Source organism: Plodia interpunctella, chromosome 16 (genome assembly GCF_027563975.2).
Source record: "Plodia interpunctella isolate USDA-ARS_2022_Savannah chromosome 16, ilPloInte3.2, whole genome shotgun sequence".
Classification (NCBI taxonomy): domain Eukaryota; kingdom Metazoa; phylum Arthropoda; class Insecta; order Lepidoptera; family Pyralidae; genus Plodia; species Plodia interpunctella.
Genome location: NC_071309.1, coordinates 4,449,913 through 4,475,711, shown reverse-complemented (window position 1 = coordinate 4,475,711; position 25,799 = coordinate 4,449,913). Strand labels below are relative to the sequence as shown.

Sequence of the window (25,799 nt, the reverse complement as noted above, 5' to 3'; positions counted from 1 at the left end):
GCTCTTCGATATGGAACACCGTAATGGTCTTATATGTTCTACTGTAAAAGTTGTTTCAGGTAGAAATCACCATATCGTATTTTGCATACTAATCTCTGAAATATAGACCAGTAGTGGTAGTAGTGTGTAGACTAGTATCATGTTATGATAATTTACATCGGATAATTATGAGAAAACGTTTTTTTATCTATGAGTTGGAAGTTCCACGAAACAATTAAAACAAAATTAAGTTTTCACAATCGCCGTTTATATTTTGTTTTGTTTCACGATTATTTCCATGGTCACTTTCTGAAAACAAATATTAAACATCCAGTTTGATACATCAAGTAACAACGACAGTAGATTACATTAATATTTATATGTTATAAATTTTTACAGTTCTTTCTGAAGGGATTTGAACATCGTCGGATAGTATTTTATTAACACATGTGGCTTACACTGTAAATACTCATTATCATTAATTATAACATCTATGTGAACAAATCAACAATTTTCAATATTATAATAATTTGGCGATCATTCATTAATACCATTCCGTATCTTATACAACTTACACTTACATCCCTCAAACTAATCAGTCGCGGACTCTTCACATGTGGGTCCAATTAAACCTTCCATCCAATCTCTACCTAAATAAATAATATATTACAAAAAATACTATACTAACAACCCGTGTAGGTATATATTATATACCTACATAATATATCATATCGTACGTATAAATGCATCCTAGCTTAATATCTATATTATACAGTGGGACATCGTTAAGATATGTAGCAACTATAGAACAGTCTAAACATCAGTAGCACAGCCATCCTGGAAGCCGTCATCGCTGATCGGCCTCGTAATGGTTAGGACACGTTTCAGGGCCGACACCGGAGGCAGCACGGGCGGCGCTCGCTGCCACACGCGGAGTGTGCGTGCGCCCACTGGCAGCCCATAGTCCGGGGGGTAAGGACCTTCTCCCGGGGCTGTCTGCAGTGACGTGGCAGCGATGTGGGATCGGGGAAATGTTCGACTGCTGAATCCTAGATTTTCTTGTGAGCCATCAACGCTGTAATTCTCTATGATTGGAGTTCTATCAGAGTAAAATGCGGGAATGGCTGAACTCACGGCGTGCGAAAGATTTCCTGTTTGATTTATTTTCATTTGTTCCCACAAACCTGACGGATATAATGAGTCGGAAGCCTCGCGTGCGTACTCACCGCTCTCTGGTCGCGGACCGCTATCTGGTCTCGTGTCATTGATAAGATCAGGATCGATAGTGGCAGACACTGTCGGTGACACTACCACCCCACCGGCAGTAACAACACTGCCACGGCCTTCATAGTGATAAGTCGAATAGGGTATTTCATTTACTCGTGGAGGTTTAGACACTGGATTACATTTGGGATCCATGTAGTTTGAAGATTCTTGTCTATCTGTTAGCACGGCAACATGTGGTCTATCATCAGCTGCCGGGTGTACCTCATTGCCGGACACGACCCGGTCCAAAGTGTTTGGGGCTTTGCTTTCGCAGACAGGCGCTGGTCGAAACCGGACGAATGTGACGAGCAGCACCAAAGCAATGATTACAAAAACCAAAAACAGCGCCGCTCCCAAGCTGGCAATTTGTGTGCTTCCTAAAGATGCCATTCCAGCAGGCTCCTGTGTTACATGTACTGTAAAGTTAACTTCAGCACTTCCTGCTTTATTTTTTGCGACACAATAAAATTCACTCGAATCTGTGTTATGCGTATTTGTGAGAATCAGAGTAGATTTCCTTTTGGCATCCCCTTCTTCAAATATATAAATTTTTTGGTGAGAATTGAAAAGAGTTCCGTTTACAAGTAAGTTTCCATTCCAGTACCAATTCATATTCGGACTAGGTATAGCTTCTGCTCTACACACAATCGTTGCATTTGATCCTACTTCAGTATCAATGTATCTGCTCACGGGTAAGATTTCAGGTTTACAAGCAAAATCCTCAATAGTTAACTCTGTAAACATGCGATTAGCTAATCGCTTTGGAGCCGAACACATAGATGTAGGAGTTAGTTTCTTTTTAATAAGCCATATCTTAAGGTCTCTCAATCGACAATCGCATACTAGCGAGTTATCTGAAAAATCGATAGTTTTCAGATCATGTATTTTTTCTAATGATTCCAAAGGTAGCTCTCTGAGCTTATTCTGATTCAATTTTAGATTATGCAAAGCTAGGACCGTTCTAAAAGCATCAGGAGCAATTTCTCTGATTTCGCATCCAGATAAATCAAGCTTTACTAAATTACTAAGATTATTTAAAGCATCTGAATGTATCGTCCGTATTGGATTTTGAGCCAGTATCAAGTCTCGCAAAAATGGGACTTCTTTAAAAGTATCCGTTGGTATTTGGGTAAGTAAATTTTTAGTGAGATCTAGTTCCACTAAATTGGTAAGATCTTTAAATGCTCGTTCATGTATTTGACCTATACTACATCTTTTTAAATATATTCTTTGTAAATTTACAAGTCCTACACGAACGAAAACTTCTTGTGGAAGTATTTGTAAATTATTTCCGGATAAATCTAATAGCTGCGTGGCTGGATCCACCTTTTCCGGCACGGTGATCAGCGCCCGCTGTATGCACTCCGCAGCCTGCTTGCCTGCCTTCCATATACACTCACACACCACAGGGCAAGCTCCTGGAGGCGTCAGGCCAGCCAAAGTAGTTTGCCACACTGTCACAGTTATTATAACAATATACCACTTCATCTTGCTAAATGTGTTCGTATTCATTAATCACATATCACTGCACGAAATTCACAGTAAATCCATAGGACAATCCATGAAGTCAAGAATATCCAATGTTCAACAGTGCGTCACGACAACAACGTTTCTGTATCGAATCACATCACTAATCGAGAAAGTTGTCCAGGCAATCATGGCGACACGGTGCGAGTCCGCCACGGCAGTTTACGAACTGAGAGAAGGTATCGTCTCCCCTACACACAAAGCTGAACGCATGCGCGCGAGCCCCCCTCGCCCCGCTCTGCGGCTGCACGGCGGCTGGTCGGGAGTTGAGTCCCTCTCGAACTGAACTGTTGAAAGAATTCCAAAAGTATAATTTTCTACCTGCCTGTGGCCGCCGCCGCGCCGGCCCAATATCCTTCTCAGTAAGGCATCACGTTCATTCATAAATACCTGAGCTGGCCGCGGCGGGGTGACGGCGACAAGCAATATATGACGAGGGCTTGAATGCCGGCTGGCTCGGCTGAGGCACGCAAAGCGCCTCGATTGTTGCATGCCACACAATATATTTTTGTAGTGCTCACGTCGTACCCGCCGCCGTCACGTCAGGTAGTGACTAATTATAGATCTAAAAGGAAAGCAGGTAGACGCTGACAATAACACAGGATGTAGTACAATGAATACGACGATTTCATTCATAACTTCTATGAATGGACATCGAACGAGACAAATGCATCGTGGAAAGACATTTTAAAATTTGCATCAAACATGCTTGTTCTACAAACCGAAAGATTAATACGAATGAATAGCGGTTTGGTAGATTTTGTATTCAATTGGCACAGATTCGGTTGTAATTGAAATAAAAAAAATTGCATACTTAAATAAAAATAAGTAAGTATCAGATTATCTTTAAAATAAGTAAATATGTTCTTGCCTTCAGAGTTTCAGACAAATGAACTACCTAAATTACCTACGATAACTCATTTTCACCCGTCATTGTATAATATATTAAGACAACTACTTAAGTGACTTTAATTGTTTATTATTATTGTTTATACATATTAGATTGTCTTAACATCGAAACTCATTTCCGCTAAATACAATCGCACAAAAGATAACTGTCAATTTTTATATTTTTTATATCATAATGAATCTTTAAAAATAGTGTGCATCTGATACATGCTAGTTGATCGGGTAGATAATGTGCAATTAACAAACTAGTATTGGCACGCGGCTGGCGACGCTGCCACATGACGCCGTCAGCTGTTGCTGCTTCGACACCTGGTTACTGACGACGCGTGACTCTCGATCGCATCCCTTATACGGCTTCGAGCTTTATAATTTAATTAAATTGCAGCATATGGCTTTAGCAGGTGTTTATTCCTAAGTAGTAAGTAACGGGTGGTAACCTACAATACTACATTACTTTTTGTGACATACACTTTCGGTATTCCTTCTCAGCAGTGGACGTAACTAAATGTTAGTTTAAAAATAAATATTATTATTTAATTACAGCATATGGCCTCAACAGGTGTTCCTGGTAACCTACAAAACAATATTACTTTTTGACTTACCTTCTGGTACTGTTTAAATGAAATTATTTCAGATTTTTTCTCAGAAGTTTCGAAATGCTAGTAAGTAAAGTAGGACCAATTTAATAAGTCACATTTGACATCTGTCAGCCTATAGCTAGAATTGTCAAAAAATGTTTTCTTTTGTTAGTATTATTAATTTCGAAGATTTTGGATAAACCCCTTATCTTTGATTTTTTTGTAGTTCTGATTTTGTAACAATAAATATAGTACGCCCTCCGTTACAAGGTTACATTTATGAATTTGGATGAAGTGTCAAATGTGACCTGTTAAATTAATCCTCCTTTAGGTACTTAGTATTTTAAAGTGCGATAGTGACAAAACATATTTTTGTTTTCTTTTTATGAATAATGGAGTTACTGTTTAACTTAGAAAAGATGTGCCTGTGAATGTCTAATATTTCTTTAATAAAAATGCATTGACTTTGATTTTTATAAGGAAATGTAATCTTGTAGATGATAAACCTAAGTAAAATCTACTTATCATATGAAGAGATGTGCCTGGCTAGTAGGATTTTGAGTATTAAAAATATATTTATTTAACCATAAAGCTGAACAGTCGAAACCAATCATAATAATAATAGACAAAAGAAACTAAAACTAATACATATTATAAATGCATTTCTATTCGGCCTCATATATCCCCTGCCACCATCTGCCATCATCAAAAATCTATTGATGTACAATGTGTTTTTGGCTCATGAAAATAATATTTCCACAGGAACGGAGCGGAACCAGGACGCGGCCGGTATTGTTTAAGTCTATATACAATGGATACTTAGAAATAATATTTACTTTAGTATTGATTACAACATCTCACCAGATGGGTGATATCAAAACTGTATAGTTTAATAACAAGTGTCGGAAAGAAAGCTGCAATAACATAAACATCTAAGTTTGTCGATGGATATATACCTACGATACGGATAAGCCTGAGTGTCTTTACTATCATAAATAAATATACTTGTTTGTTCCAAATTACTGAACCAATGATCGAAAGTGAAAGGCCCATTCATTTGTCATGTCTATTTGTGATTTATGTACCCAAAATATATTGAAATTATTTCGTAAACTATGATTATTTATGTAACTAATAACATTTCCAAATAAGTACAAAATGTTTGAATGAATGTAAATTTCTAGGTACATATATTTTATAATGCAAATTACTTTTTCATATAAAGTTGGCGGAAACATGAAGTACACACATTCAGTGTAGGTATTTCAATTCATTGTGAGTGACATATTAAGTAATTTTGAAATATGATTTTATTGTAAAACTCATTTGACAACAGCGACTTCCTCACTGTGCCGTGCAAGTTTAAACTTGTTGTCTTGATTGGTTGATTGTGATACAATCGTCAATACCTTTGTATATAGCAAAGACTTTTTATAATTGACTTTATTAACAGTGTAGTGACTTTATTAAAAAAAAATTTTTTTTCTCATTGTAACACAAGTAATAGAACCGAGCAACCCAATTTGATAATATGAGCTTCTTCCGGTTGGCATTGTCCGGCGCACTTGTTTTGCGCGTAGTCATTAAAAGAGTCATTTAACGATTTTTATTACCCAAAAAATGTTTAGGTGTTTAGAATATAAAACACCATAAAAATATTTTTAACGTGATTTGATATTTATTGGAAAAATATTTATTGGAAAGGTAATTTTGAGATATACATAATGGTCGCTATATTGCAATCTTGCAATTACTACTTAGGAATAATTTCGATTATGACATTTAATTAAAAATGTCAGATTAATTACATGAAAGAATTTAAAAAAGATGCATGAAAAACATCGTTCAAGAACCTATATACCAATTATGTATAGTTATAACCTAACTACCATATATATAGTTATATTTTAATTATCTTGATATATTCATAAAATACTTTATTGTATAGATAGAGAAAGCTATAGACCCGTTATATCTTCAATTTCGCTCATACTAGAAAGTGACTTGTTTATTAGAAATACATAAGAAGAAACGAGACTATTAAAAATCTTTTGAAATACCGGCATCAAAATCCGTTGCTTAATTTTAAAGACCTAACATAGGGACAGACGGTTGCCAATGGCAACATCATTAGTCAGCAATGTCAACACCATATCGTAATTTTAATGTTGTGAAAAGTCGAAATTATATTTGCTATAATTCGTTCATTTTAAAGGAAAGTCTTGAAACTAGAACAGTTATTGCAACGAGGTTTATATGCTCAGCGGTTTGCTCATAGGTATACCACAATCACAATTAGTTTATGCTGCATGCCCGAATTATTTATTCTAACTAGCTGCATATCGGCCCTTTGCTCCCGCGGTAATATCGAAATATAAATTACCATATGTCACTCTGGAATAATGTAGTAATACTTTTAGAAATTGCTCGAGTACTTTCGAAGATTACCTACACCAAAACACAAACAAGGCCCCAAAAACAAAACTAAATTATAACGTTATCGTTCTTGTTGAAATAAACCTTAAATAAACCTCACAAATAAAGTGTCATTTTTTCATCGTAAACAAACAAAAAAATAAATAAAAAAGTGTATAAATTTGGTTGTATTCTAATATCGTGTTTATATTTTATGCCTCTTCGATGTAAGTCAATAGAAGAAATGAAAAGTAATACTAGTTGTTCGCCGCCTTCGTGAAGACAATACATTTTTGAGTTTTTACAAAGCTGCGAATATTTCAAAAACGGCTTTTGTTGCCCCACGAACTTAAAAATTATGTTGACAGATCCTATAACCTTTTAAATTTCATCAAAATCGGACTAATGGTTCGAAAGTTATCGCGTTACAAACAAACATACATACATATAAAAATGTATTTTTGCCCCAAGTTGATTTGCATCGTATGATTTAATCATAAAAACACTACTTACATTAACTAGAACTAAACATAGCATTATATGTAGGTACTCCATGGACCCCGGGCGTCAAAATGTTTGAAAACAGAAAAAGTATTTAAAAATCGAATCGACGAAGAGTTTCGTAATAAGGAGGTAATATCGGAACATCCTACATATTTTAGATCGCAGGGCAACTGCGCGATAACAGCAGATAATGGCGGCACTCTGTAAATTAAAAAGCATAGACTAACCCGCCCTCGCCGCCGCCGTGGAATTGCGATGTCCATTTGCATTTTCCTGTATGAGAGTGCCTGTATTTAATGACATACGTGAACACCATTCCGTGACTTTTCACTTTTCCCACACATATTTACTTTGATAAATGTGAAAATTGAAACTGGAATAGAATTGAATGCAAAACTTGTACGCTTTTTCATTGCATTTATCCAATGACAGAAAATAAATTAGTTTTCTCCTTTGTCTACTCTCAATATCAACATTCTCAACTAAGTAAAAGTAATTAAGTTTTCCTTCGTTCGGATAACTCAATGGGATTGCGTTGTTTGATTACAGTTTTTATGACCTTTTTCTTGTGTCATGATTTATTTTTTATGTTTAATGTATTTATCCAAACATTCAGTTCCGTAGTGAAATAATTTTTAAATTGATACTTTTAGGGAATGATAAGGTAAAGATGAGAAAACATAATAAACTACAAGTTAGACATTGCCTTCTTCGTCAATTATTATTAAATTTACTTAACTATCCAAAAGCCTAGATGAAATCGATTAGCATTTTTAGAGTTAATAATTTTAACATTTAAGTCAGTTTACGTTTTAGCAGGTGCAGACGATAAGCTTGGTAAATTAAATCGACCCTGTTTGCAGAAAATTCGTGCAGCATTTAACATTTAACCAACTAACGCTGCAATGCAAAGGCCACATACTAAACTAACATATTAAAAATATTTGGGCAAATTGTGTTTTGGCCACAACATTCCCAGAGCTTGAAATTGTTGGGTATTTTAAGCATAATTTGAATTGTAGAGGTTTAATGCTAGTTTTACTGTTTTAAATTTTCAATATAGTAAACTAAAGAGCAGAAACGAACGATTGTTGGGAATAATGTTTCACTTACCTTTTTACCAGACTTTATAAAATAATCAACTTATACTGGTGTAGGTAATGATAATTTATTATATTTGATTTTAGAGACGATCCCTTCATAAGATAATAATTGATGGATATTAATGACAGATCGACCGCGGCGGTTAAAACGCTCAAAGGAATAACCTAATATATGATCATTAACCGGACCAAGAAGTTAAAAGTTTTAGTGTTTTCATATAAAATTAAAAGGTAGGTAATAAAAGAACCATACATAGACACTTTTCTCTAATTTTGAATAAATAAACCGAATGACTGGTTTAATTAAGTCTCTATCACTATATGATGGAATACCTATCAAAGCATACAAATCGATATTTCCCAGTATTAGACAAGGAGTTACTACCTCACCACCGCAGCATCGCAAGAGTTGCTAAAATGAAAACACAATTTTCTACAATAATCTTCCTATTTATTTTATTAGAACCACATTAGCCGCTTAAGTAAATATTCTGTATAATTATAAAATTCTGACATTTGACGTAAACCTTGACTCTCGATAAGGCCTTCCATGGAATTACTAATAACTCGGAGTACCTACCTACTAATTCCAAGGGCCTTCGTCAATAGGACACGACCGAACAAGTCCATACTTGTTGTTCTCTGAATGAAGTCACCCGCACAATGTGGTTCCACGCGTGCTTTCAATGCCAAATATTTTCGATTGTTATTAGTTTATTGAAAAAATAAATATATTTTTTACTAGGTACTTTAGTTCCTAAATAAGTCTCTGTTGAACATATATAACACCTGTGTAGGTACCTACTTATATTGATTGAAATGTTATTATACATAAGAGTGCGAAGAATGAATAAACTTGCATTCATCCAGATTCCACAATCTAGGCAGGATTCAAAGAAACCAACTAAGCCTTCGATTTAAAAGATTATGAGGCTACAAAAAGGCGGACCCAAGGTTTTGTTACAACCTCTACACTTACCCGATGTCCTAGGTAAGCGTTGTCGCTTAAAAAGATTGAGGACAATTACAGAACAACGCTTTAATTTGGGAAAAACTATGTAACACTTTACGTAGTTTTTCTTAAATCGAAATTTATACACTAGATAAGTGACAGCGCGAATCTGAGCGATACGACACTTATCTAGTGTATAACTTTCGATTTAAGAAAAGTTATGTAACGTGTTTCTTACATAGTTTTTCCCAAACTGAAGCGTTGTTCTACAATTGTCTTCAATCTTTTTGGTGACACAAAAAAAATAAAGATGAGTCTAGATAATGTTATTTAGAACACTCAGTCCATTAATACCATCGTAATCTCAAGGTAATTTATGCTAAAAACAACACACACGCACAATACCGCATCGCGTCATACGTACCCGTGCAGCGTTCCGCCGCCGCTCAGCTAGTAGGTCGGGTTAGTGATTCCATTCCCGCATCCGGTAAGCAACAACTTATAGCGGAAACAACTTATCAGATACGCTGGTGTACACGACATTATTATATTCTAAGTAATAAAGTTAAACCGGTTTCGTTTCTATCAAAAATAATCTTTTCTTGGCGCAACTAAGCTTAGTAGAAGAATAAACAGATTAGGTTAGCTCCTATTCAGTCATTTATTCATAATCCCTTATACGTAGAGGATATACATATTTTACAATATTGTAAGTCGGATACATGCATGAACAGAACACTTGTCGGATATTGTCTGTTACCGCACGAATGTTTATCGAAACCTGTACTAAGCAAAGAATAAGAGGGGGTTACACCAGTCAAGTTTGACGATAACTTTAACCTGCGCGGAAAAAGCAGGTTAAATTGAACGTCAAAGTTGACTGTTTCAACTCACCCTAATTATATTTTCTTTATTTTCGTATTCGCGCTAAGTAAAATTTGACCCCCGAGATACTTGTGGTCTTATTGTTGTGGTTGTGCCAAGATGGGGCGCAAGTTAGGCACTGTAAATGCTTCAATTTCAATAAGCCTTCTTTTCTTGATTGTTTGTTTGAAATAACTTTATTGCACATAACAAAATACAAAAAAAAAGCAAAGGCGAACTTATTCCACGAAGGGTTATCTTCCAGTGGGAAGAGAAAAAAGAAATCAACTGAGGGCTAGCAGCTGTGTAAACAGTAATAAGAACAAAATGTTCTTATAAATATTTATAAATTATATATGTTGATCTTATTACAACCAATTTAAGAAAGAAATAAATAATTATGATTCATACATTTGAGCAAGCTATTAATCAATATGGGCTGAAGACACCGAAACCACCGATGTTTGTTTAGGTAATTTTTTGCAACCTATGCCAAAATCGAGTGGGCATGGCACGAATAATAAAATCTCAGCCTTTTATATAATTTAAGGCTGCTTTTTAGTAAGTTTTAAGTAAGAATGTTTTTGTTCTGGTTGTCAAATTATGAAAGTGTTTACACTCTACATTTGCAAAACTAGGTAATCAAAGCTACTAATAAAAGTATACTATTGAAGTGACTAGGGTAAAGGCAGCCAATTTCATAACGACAATAAATGGGCTTTTGTCACTGTGAATGTATTTCTAGTAGATATTTCATCTCCACTGCATACATATCACACATTACCTCGTATCTCATCTGTAAGATACTGATTTGGCATCCTTATAGTTGTCAGACCATTGGCACGCATTTGTCCTTAACGATATCCTGGCTTGATGACATTTGAATCCTATTTTTTGGATTGTCGGCCATGATATTAAACCCAAAGTCTGAAACACTTATATGCAATGCAACATAACCTGAGAACATAAATCCTTTCTGCACAATCATGTAAGAAAATTGTTTTAAGAAATTCTAGACGCACTATATTCGTCTGAAAATCGACAGATCCTTCTCAATCCCTATGCAAGAGCAATATCGCAGCGAACGCGACGCCTTGTGATTGGCGCGGGTGGAGGGAGGAGAGAGCTGCATAATGAGCCGAGCCCAAGGCCGGATTAGAAGTCTGTAGGCCCTGAGGCGACGTAGGTGTTGAGACCCCTTAACAATTTTTCGATAAGAAACAATTTTTCAGAAATGTATTTTCAAATTTAAATAATTTTATTGGAAATAAATTTCTACAAAGAATGTCGTAATAACAAGGCGCTGGATAAAAAATGTAGTAATCGATTTGTTGTCAATGAAATTGTAAAAGAAAAGTTGCTGACCCGTCGATAGAATTTTCTTAACTATTGCGGGTTCCTTTTCTCGAGGAAGCCCCAGAACAGTAGCTCCACTTACCCCCCTGCAAATCCGACCCTGGCAAACCACGTCGCGCTGAGCGGAGCGAACTGAAGGGATGAAGGGGAGGACTGCGGTGCACACGCTAGATTGCAATCCGCACGTCCCGGCCACGTCTGACGCCCAATCCGTCAACATTTGGGTTGTCTTGTGGACGTCATAAGCGCGGATTAAATTCCTGACTGGCCATATGCTTGCCTTTTAGGATTTAATTTAATGATAAAAATAGTATTCAAAACAGAATAATGTTTCCAAATCAGGCTTGCTGCTTTAATAACAGGTAGAAATCCGCACATGCCTGAAATAATATTCTACTAGTGTGTCTTCTAATAGTGTTTCTTTAGGCTCAGTCCGGCTGCAGCGTAGTTGATGGTATTTATTTACAAGTTTATGTACCTTACACAAAATATGGCGCAGGATATATAATTATACATAGATTACTTATATAGGTGCTGCTTATTTGTAAAGAAATCTCTTCCAGAACTGTGGATGGGATTCGTTAGGATTAGCATCATCATAGCTCAGCTCATCATATGATGTGTAGATTTCTTATGTATAGGACTTATCATAATATTAGATTTTTCTGGGAAATTAGAGCGAGTAAGTAAATTATTACTGAAAATATATTTGGACGAATGATCCAAAAAGGAAAAATATAAGACATACCAATTAAAATATAAGGAACCAAAACCTTCCTAAAGTTTACTTTTGAAGATAATATTGATTGGAGTAAAATTTATTAACATGTCTCATTATATTTCATTGACAAATTTATTGTATTTAGTCAACAATTAACTATAAAACGATAGTTATGAGAATCGCTAGGCCCTTCAAAAGCCGACTTAACTGCCTCTCCCGAGTAATTACACTGAACTTCATTTAACTTCCTCAGCTTTGTCCAAATACCAGCACCGCTAACTACAGTACTTACTTACTTAGTCCGTAACAAAACGATGCAATTTTAACTAACGGTCCAGTAGTGTCTCACGCGGAAATAAGCTAATAGGTGAGTGCGTTAATTTTAAGTTTTTTATCGTTTTACTTACTACATTACATCATATTTACATTTTTCTGAAAAGTAAATATAACCTTCGAAATCTCTCAAAATAGATGCTAAAATACAATAATTAAACGAAAAAAAAAAACAATAAGTACAAAATACGATTTTCGTCAGGTGTCTAAAAACCACCATTTCGAGAAGCCGCGCCATGTTTATTTAGATAATGAGATGTTGTGATAAAGTAAATTCAAAGTTATTCCATCATGTTCTCTTTCATTGCTGGTGTAATTTCCACGTCAGGAAATTAAAGTCACATAGCGAGCGCCAACGGTGAATGTAATAATCTCCGAGTGCAAAATTCTGAGGTAGTCGATTACTCTCCCGAAATATTTAATTTACCAAAATTACCTGCGATAAGTGCTTACCTAGGGTTGCGTTTCTTCATTTATAAATCAACCGCCGAAAACACAATTTGATATTTTGTTGTATTAGGGTGGCTTGCTCCAGTCGACTGGAATTAACTTTAACCTGCGCAGAAAAATGCAAAGTACCTATGCCATTTTGTCTAAACGACGGTGGAGCGCATAAAGCGTGGATAAAATTAACGTCAAAGCTTCAACTCACCTTTAGATTGCCTAGATAGTTTTGGGGTTGTTGCAAAGTAGTTGATGCAAAACTAGAAATTAATTAGTCTACACTTCGTCTGACATATAATAAAAAAATGGTATAGAAAAAAAACTACAGTAGTACGTATAGAGTACAACAAGTTGCCCGTCCCGTCTTCGCTCGGGTAAAACCAAAAATCATACTATCTATTAAAAAGACCCGCATCAAAATCCGTTGACAGACGGCGGGAATCGACTTTATTTTTGTAGTGATAGTAATAAGTGATAATTAGCAGTTTTTCTTTTCTTTATATTTAAATTCAGACAGCCCAATTGAATAATATATTTTGATACAGAGCAATTACGATACGAACTTGTTTGGCATATGTAAAAAGTCAGACCTAATGTAAAAAGTTCCAGGATCCAAATGTAACCAAAGTTATGTATTACTGGCAAAAAGTAATAGCAATAATGACCACAATCTTTAATGCCTTTAAAGAAATAGAATAATTATTTTATAAGAATCTCAGCCAGCTCGGTCCGCCTTTCTATTGTTTCCATTTCACTTTTTCACTATTACTTGACACTCTGGTAGACCTTGCTGTCAAACCTTTCTGATCGACCGGTTTCCCGGTTTCTTCATCAGCCCTTAGAGCCATGCTCCATTGCTTAGACGCGCTCGGTCATTTTAACGTCCGGCGACAGATAACGCAGAAATTGTATAAAATTCCGACGTACGTCAACGCACGTCAGTGTCAAAACCTACTGTTAGAAAGTAAAAGACAACGTACTACACAGACTGCTCAGTACGACTGAGCTATGAGACATAGCTCTTAAGCGTAAGCTAAGGTCGATCGTTCTCTCAAGTGCATAGATAATAATAAAGGGAAATAAAAATGAAGACGCCTTTACTTCTTCTAAGGGTACTTCAAAAACTAGTGCAGGCTAGCTATTGACATACTTATATCACTTTTAATGGTTATTCTATGCATTTACTTAGATGACTTTTAATACTAGGCCATTGAAAATTAACACAAACTTACTTTCGCATTTATAATAGCAATTCCTCTTTAAAGTGGCGGAACACGTGGCTGCATTGGACAGCCGCCTACTCGTCGTTGTGGGCGTCTCAAAGTATAATATAACTAGATGTTGCCCGGGGCTTCGCTCCCGTGGGAATTTTGAGAAAAATATAGGCTATAACAAACTTGGATAATGTACCTTTTTAATGGTGAAATAATTTTTGAAATAGGTTCGGTAGTTTTGGAGGTTACCCGCCTCAAACATACAAACTCACAAACGCTTACCAATTTATAATAATAGTATAGATTACTTATATAGATTAATGCTACCTAGAACGCAAATGCCAAAGATTGCAATGGCAACCCATGGAATATCGGAATGCATATTTATCAATACGACTGGCATTAATTGCAGAACAGCAACAAATTATATAATATAACGTAGGTACCTAGGTTATATTATATAATTTTTTCGGTCTAAATGCATTTAAATGCGGCGTGTGATTTTAATAAATAAATAAAATATACATCACTATAAAGATTGAATTGATTAGTCCTAAATTAATTCTTGACTTGTGTTAAAGGACTCAACGGTACTTTATTTTATACCATATCTATATATCCAAGACCCAGGTCTATCAGAAAATAACAATATATCTCGACCTGACCGGGAATCGAACCCGGGACTTCCAGTGTAATGTGTAATATTTCGGCATGATGACCCTGAGGTCATCATCTGAATAGGCTATAGAGAATTGAGTGTCACTTAAAAATATTATCTAATGTTTCATTCGTGGATAATTCCTACGATTTCGAAGTGTAAGTCGATGAATCTTATGTTATTTTATTGATAAGAAACTATAGATGAAACCATAAAATCTAATTACTTATTGCGTATTGGCAAGGTAGGTACTGGACATAATAATACAATAAGCCTGGAATAGCCTAGATTTCACAATATAACATTATGTTTAGGTAGCTAGTAATCATTGGTGTGGTATTGTGGAGTGACCTGCGAACAATGAGTTCATAGATACAGTGGCCTACAGAATTAAACCTAACATTATGACTTTAAAACAGCTCTAATAAAACATAATAAGGTCGGTGTACAGTCGAGCGCTTGGGAAGGCCGAGTTTATTTCACAATTAGCATTTTCCTGTTGACTCAAGGCAAGAAAACACAAGGTCTATATAGGTTATCCTTATTTCTTTTTCCTTTTAAAGTCAGTAGCAACTTTATACATGTTTGGCATATCTACTTGTAAGTATCTGTTATTAGTATTTATTTGTTTACACTGATAGTAGTTTTTTTTATTAGTTTTAATTGTAATCACATGATTACAATTAAAACTAATAAAAAAAACTTAAATCAATTTTAAAGTTAACTAAGTACTTAAATTACAATACCTACATAATTTACTTAATCTCACTTCCTAATATATTTTGAAGGTCATTAAAATTAGTCTTATCGGAATGTCTTATTTATTTGAGTTGGAATTCAACTTCAACCATGTCGAACGCTCGATATTTAATTTAGAATACTCGTCATACTTACGAGTATATCTATTCTAAATTAATATTTGTAGTTTGTTTTATAAAATATTAATTGATAGTTAAACCGAAATTTAATTATCAATAGGTATAAAAATATAAGGTAACCAAATTGCTTATAGTCAAATTCAAAATTTTAAATATGGAACACGCCTGTTATCATTGCAGGTCGCCTTGCTAAGATATTTTTTAAATTAAATATGACTATAAATTCACAAGACCACAATAATTCTTTATTTTTATTCTTTTTTTTAATAGTTTAAAATTGTTCGATGCCAACCAAAGAATTCTATAATCACGTAATATACTAAAACGAATAAAAGAAAAGAACTGTTGTGGTCTTGTGATAATTGAGTTTTAACTCGATATTCGGATTAAGCTTATACCTAAATACGAGTACACTCCCAGTTGAGAATATAAAAAATCTATTCCATTTCCTGATCGATCTGAAGATCATCATGAAAATATATCAAATTTTGCGGATTGGCATCAATTTAAATTTGACAAATGCCCGTATATGACAGTAATGGTGTATCATGGAATTAGCACGAAGTACCTACTAATTCAATGTGGTGTACTTATAAATAATTAACCAATTACAAATCTGAACTGTAACAAAAAAAATCTCGTATGGATTTATCCTCCTGCCCTATCCTAGCTCATATACCTTAAAAAAACATTTACAAAAAAAATGGCGTATTACCCAAATGGCGCATTTATTGAGTCAAATAAAATGTCAAAATATCATTGCCAAATATATAAATATCTTAAAAATATATACTCCTATTGTGAATATTGTATAGAATTCAGAAGTATTCAATAGACTTATAAAATATTTTAAAAAAAATAACGAATCACAATTAATATTTTATTGCGCGCATAAATTTATTAAACTTAATTATATGTTTGTACACAAAGTAAAAATAATAATAAAAAGTAGAATAGGTACAATTTGTGATGCTGTTAGACATAAATCTCTATTTGGTAGTTTAGCCCTGATCCGCGATCGCTCTTCAGCCGGAGATTAGCGTAGGAGAAACCAATACCTCCAGCTGTGATAGTGGCTATAGCTTGAGTGTTGTCCAAATCCCGAGCTATGATACCCTGAAATTTAAAAAAAAAATGCCAATCCATTAAGGCCAAATAATTGTCAATCCATTTCTTGTCTTTCAATAATGCGTGTGTATTTTATCATTATGCTTTCTTAACGGGTCGATGGGTCAGTCGACGGATAAGTTTACGTTAGATTAGATAAAGAAACACTGTATGTAAGTAGCGTTAACACACTAAATACTTATAAAATAATTTAAATAATTAATAACGAAAATTTGCTAAGAGCGAGGTGTCAATGACCCCTTCTAAAATATGTCCGAATGTCATGGCCCGCTGAAAAAGTTTTTCTATTGGAATATACATGTCAGCATAAGTTTCAACTTTGTGCTTTTGTTAGTTAATTCCAAAGAAACAAATATGCTTATGCAAAGGTATGTTTTAAACCTTATAATGTATTGGATAAAGAAACACTTGCTTTTGCTGCATACATTTATCATTTTTCATCTTGAAAATAATAATGTTTTATAGAAACTTGCAACCTCTATTAATTTCATCTTCAATCTTCCCTTCCGCCAAATTCATCTTAATCGTCTTAGTGGTTTTCAAGATGCCGTGACGAGTACTCACTCGTACGATGACTATATATTAAAAATAGTAATAGATCTAGTACCTAATATAGTCATACACACACATTTTCTAATCATTCGTCGAAAGACAATCGGTATTGATAATCCAACCTTGGCATAGCACAGCATACTTAACATTAATATCTGATTTACCAAATTTTCGACATCTTGATATTAATGCTTGACTTGATGAGCAACTAATTAAATTACATAAGCCCCGAGAATGCTCAGTTGCTTACTTAACCAATAAATTATATCTTAAATATAATGTAATTACAGTCAACACCACATCAACCTACTCAAATTCAATGCATATTCATCAGCATTACCATCGCACAGGAGCCAGTAGGGTAACTTGTCATGCTGTTGACTGTACGAACAATAATGCCGGTGAGAATAGATGGGATTTCGAAATATAAACAGCAAAATGCTATTTATTACTTTATGAAAGTGATTCGAATATTGTAAAAAAATGTGTATAAATAGATATTGGGCTAGCAAGCACGTTTCTGGCTACCAGTGACGGGATCGCAAACGCAGAAACGGTTATACGCCTAGTAATTTTTCCCAAAAATGTTTTTAAATACTAGGCGTAAACCTATCCATAACCTATCTATGTCATAGATCAACAAAAAAGAAAAAGACCAGCAGAACTGAATGGTATATGTCCATCAATGCTAGCCAGGACCGCACCAGAATTTTAAATAGTGACACAGTTATTGTTTTACAAACTTAACGCCTAGTTCGATTAATTCAAGACCTTGAAGGTAATTTGATTAATTTTGAAATTTTGATGCCTGTTTTAACTTCATAGACACCCTGGATATTATTAATGGTGTAAAACTTCTCTTTGAACGTTACCTAAAATATTTCATAAATCAATTAAGTTCAAATTGGTCTCGAAAATCTCGTAATGAAAAGCTATCAATAGACATTGTAGTTGTTATAGTTAAAGGGCAATAAAAAACTTTGTCTATTGTTACATTTTTTTTGTTTTTATTACCAAGTCACTTTATTTAAAACGACTGTTTCCTAATGTTCACATGATTCTGCATTGTTTGTGAGATGTTTTATTTTATACAAGGATACCTATCCTTGTAATATTATACATCAGATATTATCAAAATACCCATGAAATTATTAAGTTAAACCAAATAATTTACAATTGTACAATTGACACAATAAACCACAGATCTTTTCAGATTTGGGCCTATCGGCACACAGTGCTCACTTAAGAAAAACGAAATAAATAAAAAAATACTGACCTTAATAATTTGTTGTCCAGGATCTGAAAAGAATACTTCTTTCACCCTTTTCTTGAGTGGTATAGCATTGTATTCGGCTTTTTGTTGCCAAATCAATCGATTCTGGTAGCTAGTCCCAACTACAAGGTCTTTACATTCTACAGAAATGAAAGCAATAAAGCAGATAATTAACACAGGGAACAGCTTCATTTTTGTTATTTATTTGAGTATTTTATAATCTCGCGAGTGACTACGTCTCGGCCAATGGTCAACCGCACACACACTGGTTAGATAACCAAGTTAACTGAGTAACACTTCGCTCGTAGTTCACTAGTTCATTCTGTAGTTAAATTAAAGTGGATGTCGTGAACAGCGTGTTTTATTAAATTTTGATGTCTATCTTGCTTATGGAGCATACATATAAGTAATTCGTCCGTGGTATTGCGTAATAAACATTGTACTATTCTAGATTAGTTCTACATTCCGTATTTGGTATTGCTCATATTGATAAGGCTATATACAGACTTCGGTACTGCATTGCGAGGTAAGTTGCGATTTCAAATCCAAGTGGATTTCATCAAAATTCTTTGATTAAATCCCATAAATTTTGCGCAACATTTAAACACACCTACACATAAAATTCCCCGTATGTAATTATTTATTTATCATGCGTAATAATGGAGCAAACAATTTGAAAATTATCATACTGTATCTATTTCATATTTATTCATGCTACCAACTTACTTTATTTATATAAAATCAATGTAAGCTTGTAACCTATTATTCTTAACAAACTTTTGACTTCTAAATAAAATTCATGCTCAATCGAAGCAGTGGTAAAAGCCCTGGAGATGAGACAGACATCGAACAATTCTTATAGGCCCCTAGGGCAGGAGCAAGAATAAAGGGAGGAAACAGGACACACAATTAATTGTAATACCAACTGTATATTTATCTTTCTTTCATTTTACTAATTGTTTTAACTTTACGAGATTTCCATGTTAACTTTCAACAAAAAATATTAGATAATTTACCCCATGAAATAAAATAACATGCCAGTTTTCGAAACTTAAAACGGTAATTAGTTAGATACACACGGCAATAGAATGTGTGTACCTATTACTACAGAAGTTGATACCTAGTCAATGTAGCTGATAATATAATAAGTACGTCAAAATATGCAAGATTTCTCAAAAACTGTTAGTAGGTGGGGCGTGTGCGGAGCTAGATGACAAATTTTTGTTTAGACTATTAACACTGTAAAAATACTTTGATAATAACAATGCTTTCAAAAATATGATAAAAACGATATCACATGTTTTTGGGCTCGTCCAAACTCTCCTTACTAAATGACACGTAGAAGTGACGTCACAACGTGGTAATATGTTCGCCAAAAAGCTTTGTTTGCTCAACAGCTACATTTATTTTTGTGATGATTGAGTTTGACTTTTTGTATTTTTTTAGGGATCCGGTTGCATTTTCATAACGTGTTTCAGCTAATAGGAAAAGATTGTAAGAAAACTTGTACTAGTAAAATCTGACTTCAGTATTTCTCATGCCAAGAACATTAAAAGGCTTTTTGAACACCAGTCAATTTTGTATCAGATTTGGATGACGGCATAGAATAGGTATACCAAAAAATAAAAAATGTTTTTTCTCTCATACAAATCGACAGCTCTGCAGATCGAACTAAGTATGAAAACTTGTAAAGACCGAAATAGTATATTTCAATTAATCGTACTTACATATTGTACTTGTACATCTGTAAAAAAGAGCGATGCAGCGACTGGGATTATGATAGATTTAAAAAATGCAAATAAAATCATTCTTATCTAAAAATATATTTATTAACATTATTAAGAGATATACAGAGCCTCTTTTATATTTGATATACGTTATACATTTTAATAAGTTGCATTTTTTTTATTGTGTTGCTTATTTAAAAACATATTGAGTGCATTCATTTAAAGTAATAGCTTGCTCTTGACCCGAATATATAAATTAAGCACACTATGAGCTATGAAAATAAAATACAAAAATTAATTTTATCACATTTTTTTTATCGCTACTTTTTAATATAATTTATGTCACGATCACGATGCAAAATAAAGGGCTTCCCACACAAATGGGTATCTGAAAGTACCTACTCACATGTTCTTTGGAGAGAGATTTTCTATCGGATAACTATTGTTCATTACGGTTTTCAAATAAACCATGTATAGATATAGTTTAGTATTGAATGCTATAATACTAACCCAGCTTCTATAATACAGCATCAAACATCGAACTGTAATACCTACCAGCTTGTAGAAGCGAAACAACAACTCCTTTATTATCTATAAAAATATGTATTTAATCAAAATATTTCAAAATATTCCAACTTATTACTATTATGTATAGATATTTCTTTTACGTAATGATTATATACTATACCATTGCGTTCTTAAACAAAAACAAATTGAAAATACCTACATAGGTACGGAATACAAACCGTTACTGTGTCTATTCTGAACGAATAATCTTGATCGGGAATGTTGCACTAATTTGTAGGTCTAAGGTCATTATATTTTTAGCTCCAATAAGATACTTAGTAATTAAATCATATATTCTTCGATGACGGCGACCCTTGATATCGGCCAAGGGTGAGCGGCCCAAGGGTGAGCGCGTGTCGTACACAAGTTTTAAACGTAGACTTCCACTCGGTAGTTGAGTGCCGATCCCCTCTCGCTCTTAAACCTCAGGTTGACGTAGGAGAACCCCACGCCCCCAGCGGTGACTGTGGAAGTCGCCCTAGTGTGGTCCATATCCCTGGCGATAATACCCTGAAACATTTAATAAAATATTGACTTTATATATTGACCTTTACACCTGATAGCCCAGTCAAATATTTTTTATAACGGACAGAATATAGTGTGTGTTAGTAACAATTGTTAGTAAATTATTTAAATGAATGGCCCAGTCTTTAGGTCCATACTTAAACACTAAAAACCGGTCAAGTACGAGTTGAACTTGCGTGAAGAGGGTTACATACAATTTATAGATTTTTTTTGTTTTCTAATTTACCCCCCGAAAATCATCCTTACTATTTATTTACTCTGCACGTGTTTCGGGTTATAGGATAACACCATCTTACCAAATTTCAACTGATTTGGTCTGAAATTTCAATAGATTCGTAGAAATTTGGGTGTGACAGACGAACGTACAGACAGACGTACGAGTGGTTCTATAAGGGTTCCGTTATTTATTTTTATTTTTTGTATGGGACCATAAAAATAAATAATAATTGGGCCCATATCCATCCACTGCGAACAATAACAGAAAGATGTCGCAGCAACGCCACAGCCGAACATTCATAACAATGTAGGTAGATACCTGGTGCGCTTCTTCGGTTTAATTTTTGCTTGGATGACGGATCCGACAGACAAATGCCGTGATCAAACACGATACGCCCACACTGGCAGGACTCAGGACGCCCACACATTAAACTTTTTTTTTTATTCGGTTTTTATTCTATTATAAAAATCTATTGTTCGATGTGTGGGCTGATGCGTATGTATGATGTACTAGCCGAGGACGTTTAAAAATGAGTGCCCAATGACCGGACCGAAAATTAAAGCATTTGTCACTAGTACTATCAACATTTCCATGATGGAACTCCTGACAAATTTCACTAGTTCCTTTTAAAAATAATGCAGTTCTGCTTCTGAAATTACAGCTAATAATTTACCTTTTTAACAAATCCTTTAGTTACTGGAGCATCGTACGCAGTAGGAAGCAACCAAAAACACACTAACAACTAACCTTAATAGTTTTTTGTCCTGGATCCGCGTAGAATTCCTCTTTGACCCTCTTCTTGAGTGGAATGGCATTGTATTCAACCTTATGTTGCCAAATCAATCTGTTATTAAAAGTCGCACCTATTATAAGGTCTTTACATTCGGAGATACAAACAAATGTTAATAAGCACACGGCTAAAACCAATGCTAACTTCATTTTTCAAAGGAACGTAGTAATTTAAATGTTTAAAAAGAAGATATGGACGACTTGATCAATGGTCAGTCACGTACTGGGTTGTTGATCGTCCATCAAAACTAGTTCACCTTTGTGTAAGTATGTAACCGGAAAAAGCTATAAGTACTAGTAATTCCCACGGATTCACCTGTGCATCGTTTACCTTGGCCTTCCATTATTATTCAAGACCAAAATTTTAGCTTCATTTACATCATACGAAAAACATATATTAATAGTACCTTATTACATTTTTTTTGTCTACTTTCTTTGCAATCTAATTGAATTCAATAGGTATGTAATGTATTTTTTGTAACTAGCTATTTGTGTCTCATAATATAAAGGATATAAAGCATAGACAGCTATAGGCAACAGTAGCATTCCGAAAAAGTGCTGATGTCAGGTATACAATCAGACCCGAAACTTAAAATTTATATGGGAACAAGTTAATTTTTAAGCGGCCCTCAGACTTCGGGTGACTTCACCAAAATTGTTACCGGGAACACTCGTTAATAAGAAAGACAGCATGCATAATTAAAAAATTAATAAATATTAATAAATTCATATATTTTAAAAATTAATTAAGTACCTATGTAAAGTAAAACGTTGTCGCGATCATTACCGTAATCGCGTATTCCACGAATGTATTCTTCGTGTTTAAATCGAAACGTTTTTATTAATAGCACACATAAAGATAGGTAAATTTTAGATAAATGAAATTATGATATGAATGAAATGATTATCTTCTCAGAAACACCTTAGTAACTAGTTTTATAAGTAACGTGGTACATTAAGTAGGTATCTACCTTCAGCCATTTTGACGTCTTCCACTCAAATACCATTCTAATAATGGTGGCAAAATTGTTTCACATTTGCAAAACTAGCAGACGCGGAGATTAAGTACAATTTTTACGCCCAGTTTATTAGGGAATATCTTACTTCGATTTTACATTATCTTGAGCATTTTTGGCATAGATTTAGAAAGGGCCCCGCGCGTGTATTCCTTTATCTCTGATTTTTGGTGTAGCGATAATTGGAGAACCGGAAAGTGACATGGCTACCCGTTGCCGCGGGCAACACCCATTATATTTCATTAACAAATTTATGGGAAAATAGTAAAATCAATCATTTCATATCTATGGTATATATATTTAAATTAAATAATGTTTTACAATAGAAAACAAAACTAGTATTTACAGTTGTGAAGTCTACGCGTAAATCTCTACTTGGTAGTTTAGACCTGAACCCCTCTCACTCTTGAACCTCAGGTTAACGAAGGAAGAGCCGACTCCTCCGGCTGTGATGGTGACCGATGAATCATCGTGGTCCAAATCTCTTGCAATTATACCCTGAAATGAAGATTTCAATTTAATTTTAAAAGCAGAATGTAGCCAGAATTCTGCTCCGACGTCAATTTCGCCGATTAGATCTAGGATCACCACAGATAGATAAATAGATCCAAATTAATTATATTAGTCAAAGTAACCCTACTTCAGTACTTCCTACCAAATTATAAATGTGGAAATGATGTCTGTCAGTGTTTAAACCGAAAGCCGTTTTCTATTTTTCAAATGTGACGATTGGGATTCAATCACGCAATATTTTATGAACGCAGTTTGTTGAAATTTGGCAGAAGGTACAAGCCTCAGGGCGATGCTAGTAATACATAAGATGAGTCAGTCGTTTTTCTGTTATTTGGCATTTTTAAATAATGCTGCATAATTTTATAAACAGAGGTCAGTGTTTGTAATAAATAATACACTCAGTATGTATAATCTCCGATTGTTAATGCTCCTTCAAACACCGGCCTTGATATATAAATAGTAATATATAATAATAAATAGTAAATTTCTTCATTACCCATAGTTACCTACCTATGTACCTATATAGTTCGCTAATTTGGCCGGTTATTAGATACCTCATCAACTCGAGCATCGTGAAAGGTCATCAATTCAATATACCGGACCAGTTTGAACTACGACCTGACCAATTCATTAAAAAATAAATCTTTTGTCACATATTTTGTGTGGCATTTAACATTTAGGCTAACTTACAAGTAGAATTAAATTAATAATTAATAATCATTACATTACTCAGTCTGGTGAAGGAAAATACTGACACAAACTGACACTATAGATTTGATGTAAATTAAAGATTTAAGATTTGTGATCACGAGTTCAGCTTACCTTAATAATTTGCTGTCCAGGGTCAGAGTAGAATTCTTCTTTCACCCTTTTCTTCAGAGGAATGGCATTGTATTCCACCTTCTGCTGCCAGAGCAGTCTGTTGCTAAGGTTTGTGCCAACTATGAGGTCTTTGCATTCTGCCACACACACGAATATCAGAACGCAAGCTGAGAGTGCTACAAGCTTCATTTTCTGAAAGTACTTTGTGTTTTATTGGAAAATAATGAAGATTCACGTTGGCACGTCTCGCAGTGACTGGTCGATCACACACTAACTTTTGATTCGCTTGTTGGCGCAGCAAGACTACCTTTAAAACATGTTTACTTTTGCAAATGACTAACCGGAAAATACATATCGAGATGTACATATAAAATTCATTTGAAATTCGTCGCTATTACCAGTTCTCAGAGTCCACATACGGCAATCTGGCATTCAGTTGACTGTGCAATACCTACAGGCGTCAATTCATGATTGTATTGTAGTGTCAATTTGGTAGTGGAACATATATCATTTAGGAGTATATCACCAGACACATAAAATATACGATCCAAAGTCATAAAAAACACTAAACAGTGTCTTTCAATAGACTTGGGTAAACAGACATAACATGCAAGAATCTACTTCTTAGATACCTTTCATGAATGAATACTTACATAATCATTCAATTAAATCCAAAATATTTATAGTGCAGACTTCAGACAGCGTCTAAAATCGTGTTAGTAACAAACAAAATAAACTTATAAAAAATTAGAAAAAAATACCCATTGAAGAAATTGTTTCTACTAGTTAGTGAAAAAAAGTTCCTTCGTTATATTTGGTATTGAAGATGAAATGCTTCCAATATTTTCGCGTGGGTTTCCAATTATCTTGTGACAGTGTACGGTAATAAATCTAGAATCAAGGATTTCTCATAAAATAACTATGATAATAGAAGCACATTACTACTGTTATGTATTGTGACAAGCTGTT

The 25,799-nt window shown here is 34.4% G+C and overlaps 5 protein-coding genes across 5 annotated transcripts in view; 1 reads left to right on the top strand and 4 right to left on the bottom strand.

Moving 5' to 3' along the window:
- Nucleotides 1–225: 225 nt before the first annotated feature.
- kek1 (kekkon 1) lies at nucleotides 226–3,294 on the bottom strand. Its single transcript, XM_053756466.2, has 2 exons — nucleotides 3,163–3,294; nucleotides 226–3,059 (listed from the first exon to the last, which is right to left on the bottom strand). Exon 2 carries the CDS (start codon nucleotides 2,755–2,757, stop codon nucleotides 793–795), a length of 1,965 nt encoding a protein of 654 aa, XP_053612441.1. The 5' UTR covers nucleotides 2,758–3,059; nucleotides 3,163–3,294; the 3' UTR covers nucleotides 226–792.
- A 13,273-nt stretch (nucleotides 3,295–16,567) lies between these two features.
- On the bottom strand, nucleotides 16,568–18,998 carry LOC128676384 (uncharacterized). The gene is made up of 2 exons (XM_053756471.2): nucleotides 18,658–18,998; nucleotides 16,568–16,817 (listed from the first exon to the last, which is right to left on the bottom strand). The coding sequence occupies exons 1-2, from the start codon at nucleotides 18,844–18,846 to the stop codon at nucleotides 16,677–16,679; spliced, it is 330 nt and encodes a 109-aa protein (XP_053612446.1). The 5' UTR covers nucleotides 18,847–18,998; the 3' UTR covers nucleotides 16,568–16,676.
- A 35-nt stretch (nucleotides 18,999–19,033) lies between these two features.
- The window catches only part of LOC128676377 (histidine-rich glycoprotein-like), a 37,645-nt gene continuing 30,879 nt past the window's right edge, over nucleotides 19,034–25,799 (top strand). The window contains exon 1 of the mRNA XM_053756465.2: nucleotides 19,034–19,180. The gene's annotated coding sequence lies outside the window, so the exon portion shown is untranslated. The remainder of the gene's footprint in view (nucleotides 19,181–25,799) is intronic.
- LOC128676383 (uncharacterized) lies at nucleotides 20,468–23,626 on the bottom strand. The gene is made up of 2 exons (XM_053756470.1): nucleotides 22,438–23,626; nucleotides 20,468–21,458 (listed from the first exon to the last, which is right to left on the bottom strand). Exons 1-2 carry the CDS (start codon nucleotides 22,627–22,629, stop codon nucleotides 21,318–21,320), a joined length of 333 nt encoding a protein of 110 aa, XP_053612445.1. The 5' UTR covers nucleotides 22,630–23,626; the 3' UTR covers nucleotides 20,468–21,317.
- On the bottom strand, nucleotides 23,773–25,132 carry LOC128676385 (probable salivary secreted peptide). Its single transcript, XM_053756472.2, has 2 exons — nucleotides 24,831–25,132; nucleotides 23,773–23,993 (listed from the first exon to the last, which is right to left on the bottom strand). The coding sequence occupies exons 1-2, from the start codon at nucleotides 25,017–25,019 to the stop codon at nucleotides 23,853–23,855; spliced, it is 330 nt and encodes a 109-aa protein (XP_053612447.1). The 5' UTR covers nucleotides 25,020–25,132; the 3' UTR covers nucleotides 23,773–23,852.

Coding starts and splice junctions, on each gene's coding strand:
- kek1 (XM_053756466.2), bottom strand. CDS start 2,757: ATGAATACGAACACATTTAGCAAGATGAAGTGGTATATTGTTATAATA.
- LOC128676384 (XM_053756471.2), bottom strand. CDS start 18,846: ATGAAGCTGTTCCCTGTGTTAATTATCTGCTTTATTGCTTTCATTTCT. Junction 16,818..18,657: donor CTGGACAACAAATTATTAAG/GTCAGTATTTTT, acceptor TTTAAATTTCAG/GGTATCATAGCTCGGGATTT.
- LOC128676383 (XM_053756470.1), bottom strand. CDS start 22,629: ATGAAGTTAGCATTGGTTTTAGCCGTGTGCTTATTAACATTTGTTTGT. Junction 21,459..22,437: donor CAGGACAAAAAACTATTAAG/GTTAGTTGTTAG, acceptor TAAATGTTTCAG/GGTATTATCGCCAGGGATAT.
- LOC128676385 (XM_053756472.2), bottom strand. CDS start 25,019: ATGAAGCTTGTAGCACTCTCAGCTTGCGTTCTGATATTCGTGTGTGTG. Junction 23,994..24,830: donor CTGGACAGCAAATTATTAAG/GTAAGCTGAACT, acceptor TCTTCATTTCAG/GGTATAATTGCAAGAGATTT.